Source organism: Carassius carassius, chromosome 11, assembly GCF_963082965.1.
Source record: "Carassius carassius chromosome 11, fCarCar2.1, whole genome shotgun sequence".
Lineage (NCBI taxonomy): Eukaryota > Metazoa > Chordata > Actinopteri > Cypriniformes > Cyprinidae > Carassius > Carassius carassius.
Window position 1 is genome coordinate 14,780,150 of NC_081765.1, and position 16,604 is coordinate 14,796,753.

The 16,604-nt window shown below is 38.4% G+C and overlaps 1 protein-coding gene across 1 annotated transcript; it reads right to left on the reverse strand.

Moving 5' to 3' along the window:
• Nucleotides 1-12,696: 12,696 nt before the first annotated feature.
• LOC132152817 (uncharacterized) lies at nt 12,697-16,419 on the reverse strand. The gene is made up of 2 exons (XM_059561716.1): nt 15,681-16,419; nt 12,697-13,169 (listed from the first exon to the last, which is right to left on the reverse strand). The coding sequence occupies exons 1-2, from the start codon at nt 16,239-16,241 to the stop codon at nt 12,852-12,854; spliced, it is 879 nt and encodes a 292-aa protein (XP_059417699.1). The 5' UTR covers nt 16,242-16,419; the 3' UTR covers nt 12,697-12,851.
• Between the last annotated feature and the right edge of the window lie 185 nt (nt 16,420-16,604).

Here is a 16,604-nt window from a genome sequence, read left to right on the forward strand (position 1 = left end):
TATATTAATACATCAAATGTTGTGATGAACTGCAATTATCTGTGAATTCTATTGCGGATCTGCCTAGAGGAAATCAAGCAAATATGACAGAGTGGAATGTAGAGTGAAAAGAGAATAGATGAGAAAGAAATATATGGGTGAAATCATAGGCAGAGAGAGAAAATGAAGGAAGCCAGGCAGTATGTGAGTGAAAAACTGAAAAGGGATCAAGGCCTTGAGAAAAGATGAGAGAGAATGAGCTTTGATTTCTCGCTTGTGTGCATGTGCTGTCTTTGGAGACGGAGATGAACAGAGTACAGTGCCAAGAGAGATAGGTGACTTTCTCTGAATACTACCTCCCTACATCTCTTTGTATCTGCATTTCTGCATCTTTTTTACATTAAAAGATGGGAATTTGCTTTGATTAAAGTTAAATAGAGTTTGTCACTGGGTTCATAAGCTTATTGGGTACTTGACTGGGTGAAATTCAGTATAATATAATAGAGAGATGTCCATTAAAATGACCATTATCTCAATGGTATAGTGACACACTGTTGCATAACCAGTGAAAAGAAAGAAAACAGAGCTAGGGAGACCAAAAAAAAAAAAAAAAAACACAAATTGTGGAAACCACCTTAGAAAAACAAGAAAAATGTATCCCATGATTTAATTTAAAAACTAGCCACATTGTAATATATAGTCACACTCAAAATATTGTGAGATATAAAGTCACAAAATGAGAAACAGTGTTGCAGTTGCAGAATATATAGCCACATTAGAGATATAAAGTTTGAATATATTCAATAACCATTCAACAGGTTTATGCGCTAAACAAACTACAGTGAAGCAGAATTTACAGAAGTTCAGTTAAAAATCACCCCCACACCTAAAAATCAATGGAGTCAAATTGCAATGTTCCTCAAGAAAAGCAGACCTTCTAATCTGCTCAAGCTCACAATTAACAATGTATTCAGAAAGTATTCAGACCCCCTTCACTTTTTGAATTTTATGTTGCAACCTGATACTACAATTGTTTCAATTTTTTTTTTTTTCAGCTTAATCTACACTCAGTACCCCATAATGACAAAGTGTAAACAGAATTTTAGAAATCTCAGTAAATGTAATAAAAAGAAAAATATTGAAATCACATTTGAAAATCAGCTCAGGCACCTCCCATTTCTCTTGATTGTTGCTGAGATGTTTCTACACATTGTTTGGAGTCCACCTGTGGGAAGATAAACTGATTGAGTCAGAATGACCAACGGGTTCTTGGTCACCTCTCTCGGATGACCAGCTTTTGGAAGAGTCCCATTTAAGAATTATGGAGGCCACTGTGCTCTTGGGGACCTTCAGCATAGTATAATATTCCTTTTTTAAACCTTCGCCAGATCAGATCTGTGCCTTGCAACAATCCTGACTCTGAGCACTGCAGGCAACTCTTTGGTTTATTTTTGCTCTGATATGCATTGTCAGCTGTAAGGCCTTTTATAGAGGTGTGTGTCTTTCCAAATCATATCCAATCAATTTATTTTTCCACAGGTGGATTCCAATCAATGTGTAGAAACATCTCAGCAATGATTAAGAGAAATGACAGGAGTCTGAGCTAAATGTTAATTATTGTTGCAGAGGGTCTGAATACTGAATCTGTATTTTTCTCTTAAATAAATTTACAGACAGAATTATTATTAATTATTATTATTATTATTATTTCTAAAATTATATTTTCACTTTGTCATTATGGGGTACTGAGTGTAGATTAAGGAGAAAAAATGAATTAAAACAATTGTAGCATCAGGCTGCAACATAACAAAATTGAGAAAAGTGAATGGGGTCAGAATACTTTCCGAATGCACTGTATATGGTGAAGTGAAGACATCTTTTCCCCCCACAAGAAAAACAAGAACACATCCTCAGAGGACAGTGTAACTGATGTGTGACTGAAGCTCTAATGCAGTGTGAGTCAAGGATGACGAATCCTGAGCCCATGAAAATGGATAGAGTGAAGGGATAGTTTGCATTCACTCACTGTTTATAAAATTAAATAAAATAAAATTAGTAAAACGACTGAATGGCTGGCTGAAGTTTGTTCAGATTTCCAGTCACCACAATTACCAAACCAAGCCATTGTTCGTCTGTATGCAAACACTTTACCATTATTGATGAAAATTGGGGACACAGATAAATTCTTCAAAGATCCTCTAAATTACTAGCACTGTAACGAGGAGTCAGGGACATTCGGATCCATGTGCAATGTTTATTAAGAACTCGTAGTGATAACAGGTAGGGTTCAGACAACAGCGTCAGCGATATCAGAGACAATCAAAGACAGGGTCGATTACCAGGCTTGAATCGGGGCAGGCGGCAGACAGTAGACAAGTCGTGGGCAAAGCAAAGGGTCAGTAAGGCAGGTGGCAGATAATTGTCAGGATCAGAACAGTTCAAGGTAATACACGGGAAGGCAGGCAGGGATAAACGCTCAGAAATGTCAGAAAGGCAAAACAAGACTTCGCACTGTGTGTGTGTTTGGCTTCAGCTTAAATAGGGCGTGGAATGAGAAACACCTGGTGGTGATTAGTCCGAGGTACGGGGCCGCTGGGTAATGTAGTCCATAAGAATGTCAGTATTCCGGTGAAGGTGCCCTCCGGTGGCTGTCGGAGAAAGCCACAGAGGCCTGAGTCGTAACAGAGACCCCCCCCCCCACCTGGGAGCGGCTCCCGAAGTGAGCACGAACTCTGCGTCGAGGTCTTCCACAGGGTCTGGGAGCGGGTCGGTCGGGGTGGTCTCGATGGTATTCTGTGGTGAGGTTGGGGTCCAAGATGTCCTGAGAGTTAACCCACGAACGTTCCTCTGGGCCATATCCCTCCCAGTCGATGAGGTATTGTAGGACCCTGCCTCGGCGCCGTGAGTCGAGTATAGCTCGCACCTGATAGGCCTCCTCGCCATCAATGGTTATGGGAGGGGTACTCTCCTCAGCGGCCTCCTCCTGGTCCCTCTCTCCTCCAGGACCACCAGCGGGCTTAAGCAGGGAGACATGAAAGGTGGGTGAGATACAGTAACTGGCAGGTAATGCTAAACGAAACCTGGCCGTTGGACTCCGGGTGATATCCAGAGGTCAGGCTGACGTTGATGTTGAGTTGCTGGCAGATGGTTTTCCATACCCGGGAAGTAAACTGTGGACCTCGGTCTGAAACTATGTCCTCTGGAAGACCGTAGAACCTGAAGACATTCTGGAGAAGGGCTTCCACTGTCTCAAAGGCGGTGGGCAGTTTGGGAAGAGGAACCAGATGGCAGGATTTGGAATTTGCTTTGATTAAAGTTAAATAGAGTTTGTCACTGGGTTCATAATCTTATTGGGTACTTGGTGATCAAAGGATAGTTCCAATGCCCGTGGTGGATGCGTCCACCTCTACCGTGAACTCCAGCTCCGGATTAGGATGATGCAAGACGGGAGTGGTCGAGAATCGTGAAGATGTCTACGTGAGACGTTGGCTCTTTCCCTGTAACAGAGAGGTGAGAGGTGCAGATACCACACTGAAATTTCTGATAAAGCGTCGATAGAAGTTTGCAAACCATAGGAAGCGTTGGAGCTCCTTGATTGTGGATGGTCTAGGCCAATCTAACACCGCCTCTACCTTCTTCTCATCCATGGCTACTCCCTCTGCACTGATAATGTACCCCAGGAAGGACATTTGCGTCTGGTGAAACTCACATTTCTTTAGCTTGGCATAGAGTTGATGCTGAATGAGTCTCTGCAAGACCGCTCTGACCTGTTTGACATGGGCTTACATGGATTCGGAGTATATCAAGGTGTCGTCGATGAAGACGATCACACATTGGTTAAGCATATCCCGGAAGACATCGTTAATGAAGGCCTGGAACACAGAAGGACTGTTGGCAAGCCCGAACGGCATAACCCAGTACTCGTAGTGCCCGGATGTTGTAGAGAAGGCCGTCTTCCACTCATCCCCCTTGCGAATGCGAATCAGGTTGTAGGCACTGCGTAGATCTAGTTTAGTGAAGTACCGGGCATTGCGAAGCTGCTACAGGGCTGACAGAACCAGAGGTAGCGGATAACAAAACCTCACACTGATCTCGTTGAGTGCCTGATAATCGATACAAGGCCGAAGACCTCCATCCTTCTTTTTGACGAAGAAGAACCCCGCTAAAGCTGATGACTTGGATGGCGTAATGAAGCCCATGGCCAACTCCTCCTCTATATACTCCTTCATGGCTGCTGACTCGGGTTGCGAGAGAGGAAAGATTCTGCCCTTGGGAGGAGTGGAACCTGGGATGAGGTCAATGGCACAGACAACGGGTCGATGAGGTGGAAGCTTGGAAGCCTTGGTTTTGCTGAAGGCTTCAACTAAGTCCTGATATTCGATCGGCGGGCCTGATATGTCAGAAGGGTTGCGCTCCTCCTCCTGGGGATGAGTGGATGCAGACGTGTGAGGAGGCAGTGGCCTTGAAAGGATTGAGACCATTGAACGATTTCCTGGGTTGACCATGATATGTGTGGATTATGTCTTTCCAGCCAGGGTAGTCCTAGAATGATGGGATTCCGAGGTGAGTCAATGGCAAACAGTCGAATCGCACTGTGTGTGTGTTTGGCAACAGCTTAAATAGGGCGTGGAATGAGAAACACCTGGTGGTGATAAGTCCGAGGTACGGGGCCGCTGGGTAATGTAGTCCATATGAATGTCAGTATTACGCTGAAGGTGCCCTCCGGTGGCTGTCGGAGAGAGCCACAGAGGCCTGAGTCTTAACAAGCACCATGGGATGCAAATCTCTTACACAGAGAGTCTATACTGAAAGATACAGCTCTGCTTTTTGTAGATGTGTGATTATGTGTACTACTACATAGAGAAGGTGGAATCCATCCACATGCTGAAATCAACACAATCACAGCTTATGACCCATGGTGAGATGTTTTCAGTCCTGTTCACAGTGTTCCATTAACTCGATACAGCTCATTACACTTCCTAGTGCTTTAAAAAACAGCGGACCGGAGATGTTATTAGAATGATAAAGCCTAATCAGACATAAGATGGGTAGCTGACAGGGCTTAGCCTAGTTTAAGGTTATAGAGACATAACATAAACATTCTAGTTGCCATAGTTCTTACCCTCTTGACTCCAGGGCTCCCTTTTGTCCAAGACAATGGTTGAGGGCCCTACTATCATCTGAAAGTGATCCCAATGTTTTAGAATATGATTTAAAAAACAGTTCACTTAAAGAGAACACATGGTTTATTTTTGCATATTTCACTCCACCAAGCTTTTGGTGGGTCTCAAGCTTGATTAATCTTCTCTAGGTGGGTCCTGGCATTAAACAGTTTGGAAACCCCTGCCCTTCTCTTGCCAATACTTATTTAAATGATCATGGACCACATCCCTACTTCCAGCATAAAAACAGGCCCTAGAGTAACAGCTGCCGCTAGCCTTTTACAATACGGCCTAATGCACAGGAACCCTTAACTTATGCTCTTATAATAGCCCTATATATAATAGTCTTTCCTGAATCTTTGCCAGAATCTATGGCTCTGTTTTCCCCTCCGATCTCCACAGACTCTCTCTACAGCCTTTAACCTCACAAATTATTCACAAGCATCCACTCTTCCATTCAAAGGCCTCAAAGAAAGACATAGGGTTTACATTAGCCCACCACTTAGAGACAGCAAAAAGAAGCCAGCGATTCCACAGTGCTGACCCCCTGTAAATGGCAGTATAGAATAAACATAGTATTTATTAACGGACCTTGCAACCTCTACATGACATTGCTGTGTTTAAAAAAATACTGTTTCTGTAAGCAACAGATGCTGACTTGTGATGTATAGTTAAAGATGCATCACAAAATCTGATTTTAAATGCAATTTTAAAACGTGTCAGTTATGATTTATTATCTTTGCTAAATGTGATGCTGTTCAATTGCTGCAGGATCCAACAATATGTCAAAACTGTCTGACGTGGTGTGGTTAATTTACATCTGACATTAAGCTTCATTCTCATACTCTGTGCTTCTATTTACAGGTGAAGTTTGATGAGATTGACTGTTGAGTTGCTAGTATTTTTAATGAACACATCAATTAAAATTCTAACCCGCACCCACTCATAATTAATACAACAACAAGAAATCTACTACAGAGAAAAGATACATATGTTACAGCAATAGCTATGAACAACTAAGAAAATCAAGCTAATGACAGGCAATCTCACATGCCATGCTTTCTTTATTAAACTGTGCATTTTAAAGCGAGAGGTTTCTAAATCATAAATGTTTTGTAATAGGTTAATCATCATGACAATACACAGGGTCCTTTTATTGAGGTTCACTCCTGAAAACATTCTCATTCAGTCTCATTGCTTTATTTGTTGGTAGTTGAGCCCCGTCCTCACTGTCTCTGACCTTTGATATCTCTGGCCATAATAGCATTGGACTAGAGGCAGGCTGGAGTAAAAGCATGGGACTGAATTCTCTTTGATGATGAAGTGTTGATTCTTCGTTCTCAGAGCACAGTGAATATCTGACACACAATCTGGGGTAGAATGAATGGCTCTCAGATGGGCTGTGAATTTGTCTATGAAAGATGAAAATGAAATATAGTTAAGCCTATGCCATGTATACTATTTTATCTGAAAGCAGCTTTAGCTGCAGAGATTCAAAGTGGTGATGAAGTAATATCTGCTCCACTGGCGTCACCAAAGAGAACCACTAAAATGATAACTGTTTTCAAAGACCCCTGTTTAGCCCCGCCCCAAACTCAGCCGGTTGAGTCAATGTTGTCAGATATTTTTTGGACATGTACTATTAGTTCTAGCATAATATTATGGGAAGTACCTTGGAATAAAGTGTAAATTTCAGTACCATGATATAAAGTATCAAAGAATGGTTTTAACATCTTTTTGTGAATGGCTTAAACAGGCTGTTTGGTGCCACAAGTGGTGTAGAAATTACACACTTCACCTTTAAATCTAAAGTGTGTATAGAATGCAACAGTTCACTTTCTCCACAAGGGGAATAAAAGTTAAAGACAGACCTATTGTGAGTGTGCATTATTTCAACTTTTTTTTTTTTTTTTAAATAATGTTTTTTTAACCTGTTGGACAACTACATTACCCATGATTCCACTAATCAGAGAATCGAAGCAAGTGTAACTGCTCCAAAAGATCTCTTCAGTGCCTGCCCATGAAGCACTGTGAATAACATGATTTTCTTACACTTCCAAACTGCTTATTCATATTTATGCACGTATTAAAATGAATACAAAAATATAAATATACACAATCAACATTTTTAAATCAATAGTTTTTTTTTTTTTTTTTTACTCTCCCTGTTTTCCATAGGTCAAACAAACAAATAGTTCTGTCCCAATCCAACAGCATTTTTGAGATTGTTGAGACCTGGGATACTCAAACATCTACATTTCTGAATTGTAAGCTGGCATAGGAAAAGCATTTTAAAAAATTAACTAAATTACTGCTCCTTTAAATATTACATAAACATAATTCAGTCTCATTGCTTCTGTATTGTGAATTCAAATAATATATCAAATAATATGCACTTCTCTAAGTTCACAGCCTCCAATAATAGACAGACTGTTAATTAAGACGGTAGAAAGCGCAAACAGAATCAGGAGGTTTTCCTTTCAGCCTGTGTCGCACCCAGACCCAGATGGGCTTTCATTTATTTATGCCAGAGTCAGTTTCAATTTTATTCATCTCAATCCCTTCTGTCTTCAACAAAGGTGGATTAAAAGAGAAATTGCTCCCTGTGGTAAACGACAGACACACAAAGAAAAGCAACAGTTCCCTGGGCATACACATTTCTTTCCCTCTTAAGCTTGCCAAGAAAATAATGGATCATTCACAAGGACAAAGAAAATAAATAAATAAACCAAATACAGTACCTCACTTAAATGGCATACAAAGGCAGTGTTTTCATTCATTGCACAGATATGAGCATTGTGATATTTTTACTCGAACACTAAAGCTAATTTGCTTGCGCTAAATGTATATAGTGATGTTAAAACAGCTGTGTAGGCCATCAGGCCAACAGTCTCTCTTGTTAAAGGTGATGCTAATGAGGCTTGTAGAGAGGATGTGTGTAATGTAAAGGTGCTGGGGGTCACCTGGCACTTTACCAACGCTCCATCAGCATCTTCAGTGATCAAACACACAATAACATGTTTCTGAATTTGCACTGCTCACCCACATGAAACTGTGTTGAGCCTGTATGTTTGTTAACACAGTAAAAAAAGAAAAGAAAAAAAAATCACAAAACATACAAACAAACATCATTCCATATGGCTATTCTATAGCTATCCTTACTTTTAACCACTTTTGAACTGTATGTTGTGTATTGTATTGATCTGTGTACTACTGAATTCACACTACAGTAGTGTATGAATTGTTCGTTCTACAGCACCCTGAAGCCTTATATAAGGGTCTTCTTAGCTTCGACTTCATTGTGCATTTTTAATTTTGTTTTCTTTTGCTTACAGACTCAGTGAGGTAAGTCATATGCTCAGGGGCTTGTTTAGAGTTTTGGGGGGCCCTAAGCAAGAGGTTCTGGGGGTTCGGGGCGGGTTGACCCTTTTGCAGAAATATGTTCTAGGTGCAGGGGGTTGGCAAAGTTAGCAGAGTCCTGCCTAAAAACACATAAGCATTACAAATAAATGAACACAAATTATTCAGATTCTTCTACTTTTAATCTTTTTATTGATTTGTAAATTTAATTTAACAGATTACACACACATAAATTGATTCTTAAAAGGTGTCTTTATTAACGTTTGACAGTGTTGATGTTGCAGTTACAATATTTTGACCAGAAGGTTTTGCCAGAGTGTGGACTTGCACTCCGAAACTTGGGAAGAAGAAAAATCTCTACTTGCAGCATTGAAAAAAAAAAAAAAAAAAAACATTTTATAGAAAATTATTATGAGTACAGTCTTTATCTCTATATATTTATTTGAAATTAGTACCAAACTGTTGAATGCACTTTTATAAACTGTAAGAAAATAAAGGGAAAACATTCACTCGCCTTTGCCTCTGAGTTTATCTCTGTATCTCTTTTTCTCTCCATAAATATGAAACACATGGCTCTTAAATCAGATTCAAGTCATCAGAAAGGCCATTAGGAGGATATGGAGATTAGCCATGTGAAAATGCATATAGGGCTCTTTCACAATGAAATGGATGACTGAATGACCATTTTCAATCTATGAAATTGCAATTTCAGCTGAGAGAGAAGAACTTATCAAAATGTCAGATGAGATGTATTTAGAGTTGTGGGAGGTGATATAGAAAATTCAGGAAAGAGCTCTGAGGGAATAGGCCTAAACAAAGAGGAGGCAGATGATTGAGGAAAATGCATGATTATTCACTGGTTGTGAAGATGGGAAGGATTTTTTCTTGTTGCAGTTTTCTGGCAAGTCACAAACTGAGGAAAATGTATGGGCTTCTGGATGCTATGACCACCAGTTGTCAACACGTGTTTACTGTTTGTAAAGCCATAATGTGTTTTAATCTCTTTTAATTTCCTGAAATGCCAAAAACACAGAGGTTAGATGCTTTGACTTCTTTCCTTTTATGCATGTGGGTGGGCGCCCCTCAAGCATAAATACTGTGGGTTCATCACTGCTGAAGGTGTGAGAGAACCTAAAGTTGAGGGTGTGCCTGATATGCATTGTTAAGAAATAATTTGGACGTCTTGAAAGTTTATTTTTATTTTAGATTCTTTTGCACCCTGAGGTTCCAGATTTTCATATAGTTGTATCTCTGCCAAATATTGTATGATCCTAACAAACCATACATAAATGGAACGCTTATTTATTCAGCTTTCAGAATGGTGTATAAATCTCGAATTTGAAAAAGTGATACTTATTAAGACTAGTTTTGTGGTCCAGGGTGACAAATGTGAATGTGGGAGACAAGAAATGCAACATGTGAATTTCACTGCATTCTAAAGTTCAAGTTTGAATTTATTTGAAGATATGTGAACAATAAAATCAATCTGGCTTCCAAGCTGAATTAATAGAAAGCAAATTTTCAATTTCTAGGACTGGAGTGTTGAAGTAAAGTGAAGTTGGTTACATATTTTTACATTTTGGATGCATTATATAAAGAATTTAGTTTTAGTTTTAATAAGATGCTGGAGAGTGTGAAGTCATTTTACGACCAATGCAGTGTCCATAGAACTTTTGTGTGCGCAAGGTCTAGTGTCATACTTACACTATTTGATCAAAATTTTGATATTGTCATCATGTTGAAAAGTTTTTGTTGTTTTGTCCTTTAAAAACTTTGTGAAATATTTTGCCTGGCAAGTGAGCTTGTGCTATATTTCTTTAAGAATAGAATCTCGCTTGGTCATGCTATCATAATTTAGTGACATTATGGTATGGCTTAGGGGCATAAAATGAATTATTTTGCATAGAACAGAAAAAGTTTAACAAGAGGCTTTAACATAAATTACTGAAAGTTGGAATGTGAATAAAAAGGTTTGCCTGGTTACAAAGAAAAGCCAAGGGAATTGACCATGTTGGCAGGAGCTGTGGCCTGGGGAAAGAAGCTGGGCAGGTGTCGATTTGTCCTAGTTTTCAGGGAATATCTGTTCTCGGTTGTGAGGGGAGACAGAGACAGAGAAAAAGAAAATGGCTATGGTAGGATGGGTTGACTATATGATTTCCCCTACCTTCATTTTCGTCCTGCTGTAGATGCTTATGTCTGTGAGTGAGGAGAGCTGGCAACCAATTATTTCCTCTTAGAATGCAATGATGCAGATCCGAACCAGACAAACATAGAGGTTGAGAGGACGTTTTTAATCACAGCTGTGTAGAACTTGACCAGCAGCCCACATTTCCGTTTCTGTCTCAGAAAATTAAAAAGAAAGCTTTTAAGACGACTTCAATCTTATCAGAGGTTCAAGACGGCCTTGAAAATATAACTGAAGGAAAAACAGTAAATTACATTCTTTCACACAAGAACATGATATTAATTTCAGTAAGATAAAGTATACATGAAACTAGACTAATAAAAACATGTACCTATGCAATGGCTTATTTGTCACTAGCAGCACTCTAAAAGGGATATCTTTGTACTTTATTTGCTTTATTTGAGAGGGATTCACGGGACAAGCAAATGGTTTCCTCAAAACAAGCTGGCTATATACAAGATGATATAAATACAACACCAACATAAGGGGTTTAAAAGCTTTGTTTTTATCATTCTGGCCATATTCCATGAGTGAAAGTGTCTAATAATAGGAGTGTTACCAAGTAATGTGATCTTGACATGGCGGCCCTCATGAGGCAACACCTCCATATAAAATAAAATGCCTTTTATTAACCTAATGATATGACAGGAGTCTGGATGACAGATTTTACATTTTAGGGTCGACTAACCCTTTAAGAGGACAAATGCCTCCCCCTAGTGTTCAAAAAGGCAGGTTCTGGATCCCACAAATTCTGAGTATTTGTCAATCTCTCCATTACTTCTAGAAACAAATGAATAAAACTGGATGACTGGCAACTGGATGACACATTTTCAGTAAAAGAATCTGCATCAGCAGTAGATAGTAAAAAGCTGATTGGTGTCCTCTGAATCATATATGATCTGAGATTATTCATTATGCAGAGGGTAACAGAAGAGCGTTCCTTTGATGAACTGATCCCCACTGACCTTCTCCCAGGCACAATTGTTGACTTACAGTTTTTTGAAAGGGCTGAAACTGAAATGTCAAGCATAAAAAGACATTATTTGTCCTCTTATGGATAGTAGTAAGCACCGCTGTTCTTTGAATCTTGTCTTTATCTGGTTTTCAGTGGGAACTGAACAAGCTGAAATATTTATCAGTTAGTAAAATATATATATAGTGATTTGTACTTTTTTTTATTCTATGTTTCTTGTTCGTTTTTATTATTAACCCATGTTTTTACACCTACTGTACTCTATAATTCACCTTTTCAGAAAAGTCTTAAAACCAAATATAACGTAATTCATTAAAAATTTTATAAAATCATGATATACATAATTGGTTCCACAACAATAAATCCCACAAACAATCACATTTTTCCACCTATATTTTAACGAACTTATTTATTCTTCACCTATATTACTAAAAAGAGACTGAACTGACTGATCCCAATTAGTTGTGTTTCAACAGTATAATGTGCCCGATAAACTCACATTTCAAGCTTTTAAATGAACAATATTATTGTCAAGAGAGGGGGAAGTGAACCATAAAGTTTACAAATAATGAATATTCATATTTATTGCTTCATAATCTAAGAGATTGTTTTAAATAGATCATTTTATTAACAGACTCAATTATAGAGGACACTTGCCTCACTAATTCAACTCAACAAATTTATTCCAGCACAGTTTTATACTTCAATCCAGCTCAGTTTAATAGCATACTTTAATAGCATCAAAAATGTAAACATTTCTACAAATCTTTTTTAAAGAAGAAGAAGAATGTCATACTATTTGGCCTTTTGTAGTTCTTTTACTATGTGAGCTGCTCATACATTGTGCAAAACAAAACAACAACAAAAAAAATGGGTTCATACTTAATTGAAATATTATTTTTCAAAAGAAAAAAAAAATCTTACAGACCACACATTTTTGAACAATTATCTTCATACACTAACCTCCTTAGCACCTCAGTATTTTATTTGGAGTTCTATTGAACCACTCACTATTTATATAGCATTTGTGCTATTGAATGCAATATTCTAACAGTATCTATCTCAGTATTAAACAGAAAATAAACCACAATAAATAAGATTGCATTAGAATATGTAAATAATGTGAAAAAAAGTGGTACACTATTCCTTTGGCAAGATGCAGATACTGTAGCAGGCAGAAAGTTTACATTGCCTATGCCAGCTCTGTTAAATGTAGGGTTGGGTCTGATATTTTGTGCCACATGTCTTTTTCAGGGTTCCCTAACTGTTGATACTGAACATGTCGAGTCATGTCCGTGTGTGGATTTTGAATGTTCCTCAGTGAATGCTCGCTGACATGCTTGGCTCTCTCCACGGCTTTTTCATGTAGTTTGTCCTCCAGAATGGCTGAAGTCTCCCGCTCCACATAAACCTCATAGAGTGATTTATAATACGGCTTCCATCGGGTCATGAGTGAGGAGCTTATTGTCAACAAAAACGAAAGGCCAAGAATAAGAATTAGGCCAATTACCTAAAGAATGAATAAATAAATAAATAGCATAGGTCAATGCATGAGATGTTTAGTATAAAATGAAGACAAAAGTAAAAAATAATGTTACAACAATACACCATTCCACCAGCATCATTTCAGAATCAGCAGAGAAATAATTCATAACGTGATCCTTTTCATTCATTTTACAATGTCATTTTTTATATAATATCATGGCGAACAGATCCAATCAAATGGATGTATATATGTTTAAAAACTGGGGGAAAATGCTCACCAAACTGGTAAAGATATTGAAAGTAATTTCAATCTAAATATTAATGGAAATGGCAATTCTGCATCAGTTTCAGTACAGTGTTGTTATAACTAAAACAAAAATTATTTAAACATCTTTTTGGTAACTGAAAATCTATATATATATATATATATATACAACCCCAAATCAGAAAAAGTTGGGACAGTATGGAAAACGAAAAAAAAAAAAAAAAGAAGTGATTTCTAAATTTACTTTGACTTGTATTTCATTGCAGACAATATGAACACAAAATATTTGATGTTTTGTCTGGTCAACTTCATGTCATCTGTAAACATGCATCCTTTCCTGTCATTCAGACCTGCAACACATTTCAAAAAAAGTTGGGACAGTAAAGCATTTACCACTTTGTAATGTTGCCATTCCTTTTCACAACACTTAAAAGACGTTTAGGGACTGAAGACACCAAGTGATGAAGTGTTTCAGGTGTAATTTTGTCCCATTCTTCCTGCAAACAAGTCTTAAGGTGGGCAACAGTACGGGGTCTTCGTTGTCGCATTTTGCGCTTCAAAATGCGCCACACATTCTCTATTGGAGACAGGTCGGGACTGCAGGCAGGCCATTGTCTTGTTGAAATATGCATGGACGTCCCTGGAAAAGATGTCTTCTTGAAGGCAGCATATTATGCTCCAAAATCTCTATGTACTTTTCAGCATTAATGGTGCCTTCACAGAAGTGCAATTTACCTTTGCCAAGGGCACTTTTGGACTTGTTGCTGGTAACAGTCTGGATGATCCTTTTCTTCTTTGGTCCGGAGCACATGGCGTCCATTCCTCCCAAAAAATACCTGAAATACTGATTCATCTGACCACAGTACACGTTTCCACTGTGTGATGGTCCATCCCAGATGCCTCCGAGCCCAGAGAAGTCGACGGCGCTTCTGGACACTGTTAGCATAGGGCTTCCTTTTGGCACAGTACAGTTTTAACTGGAATTTGTGGATGTAACTACGTATTGTGGTACTTGACAAAGGTTTGCCAAAGTAGTCCTGAGCCCATGTGGTGATATCGCTTATAGATGAATGACGATTCTTGATGCAGTGCCGCCTGAGGGATCGGAGATCACGGTTTTTCAGCTTAGGCTTGCGCCCTTGTCCTTTACGCACTGAAATTCCTCCAGATTCCTTGAATCTTTTAATTATGTTATGCACTGTTGAATGTGAAATATCCAAATCTGTTCCTATCTTTTTTGAGGAACATTGTTTTAAAACATTTCAATAATTTTATCACGTATTTGTTGGCAAACTGGCGATCCTCGGCCCATCTTTGCTCCTAAAGAATAAGACCTTCCTTGGATGCTGCTTTTGTACCAAATCATAATTGCAATCACCTGTTGACATCACCTGTTTCAAATCACATCATTATTTAACCATTTTACCTCATTACTAGCCCTAAATTGCTCCTGTCCCAACTTTTTTTGAAATGTGTTGCAGGTCTTAATGACAGGAAAGGATGCATATTTATATACAAATGACATGAAGTTGACCAGACAAAACATGAAATATTTTGTGTTCATATTGTCTGCAATGAAATACAAGTCAAAGCAAATTTAGAAATCACTACTTTCTTTTTTTATTTGCGTTTTCCATACCGTCCCAACTTTTTCTGATTTGGGGTTGTATATATATATATATATATATATATATATATATATATATATATATATATATATATATATATATTATGTTATGTATGTTAAAAAAATTAAATATTAGAACTGTTGATTTCCAACTAACTAAATAAGATTCAAACTAAAAGTTACTTAAAGAGATAAAAATATTAAACATACAATAAAAATGACAAAATCAAGTTAAATCAAAATGAAATCTGAAAATATAAAATAAAATATGTGCTACACTATAATAAATACTATATTGTTATATTAATAACACTATAATACTTTCAATCTTTAATTTTGTTAACATTTAAACTATCATACAAATATAGCCTATTTTATGGTTATGGTAATTAAAGAATATTGCACATAAACAAGTTCAGTTGTGTTCTTACCGACGAGAGATGTTTATTCATTAATTCGTTATAATTTGTTTGCGGTTTTTTTCTCTCTTGCATCTGTTTAAAATTGGGCACATCTGATTTTTCTATGAGGGATTTTATATTTGACAGATAAAGAACGCATAAAAGAGGTGAAAGATGTAGGAATATCAATCGAATGAACAAAACAGACAGATAAATAAAGCAGTAACGTTATACAAAATTTACCCGTGATTCACTATCATATTTTCTTAGAGTCTCTGCTTCTCGTGGAGTTGGTAGATCCTTGCACGCAATTTGCTCCGCGGTCCCGTTCACATTCACGGTCCGCACGCAAACGTACCAATCCCCGTCAATAAATGCAACGACGATCCACAGCGAGGCCGCATAAAAGACATTGAGCAGGTGTTTCCATATGATGCCACAGTAATACCAGCCTTCCTGTCCACAACGCCCCGGGTGATAGCAGTAACCAGCAGCACAACAGCAGCATTCAAAAGTATCGCAGCACTCGCTCTTACAGCATCTGCTCTGGCCGCTCACGCAACATCTGCAGACGTAACATCTGCACATCTTCAGGAGCCGAGCGTCGATGAGGATCAGAATGAAGAACAAGATGCCTATTGGCAGGCACAGGTAGAGCCAGCAGTGCAGGAGAGTTTCCTCGGGGGTTGTGCAAGGGCAAGTGAACACATATTTGAAGAAGATAAGCATGACTATGACTATGACAGCTGTCCTGATGGGCACATTTCTTAGTACATAAGTGGAAAAGACTGTTTGCCGAGCCATATCTGCATGCACGCATAACGGAACACATGCAAATGGAGTGATGCTGCTATAAAGCACCGCGCATTAAGAAAAATCTCCGCTGTTCAGCGATCACGACACAATGTTCCTGATATCCGCTGCTTCGTGTTCTCAGTGGATGGGGCAGAGGAAAGGGAGGGACAATTGGGATTATCCCACAGTTTGGAGAGATGCAGCGCCCCTCTGCTTGTAATGTGTTTGATGCGTTTAGGTCACATATTATGCGCCGTGTTTTAGTTGTTTAAGCCTTAAACAGAAAGAATCTGTTGTAGAAATGAGATTAATAAATTTCAAATAAATTGTGGTTTTAAGGTGTTTTAAGAAGATCGAACGTTCATTTGAAAC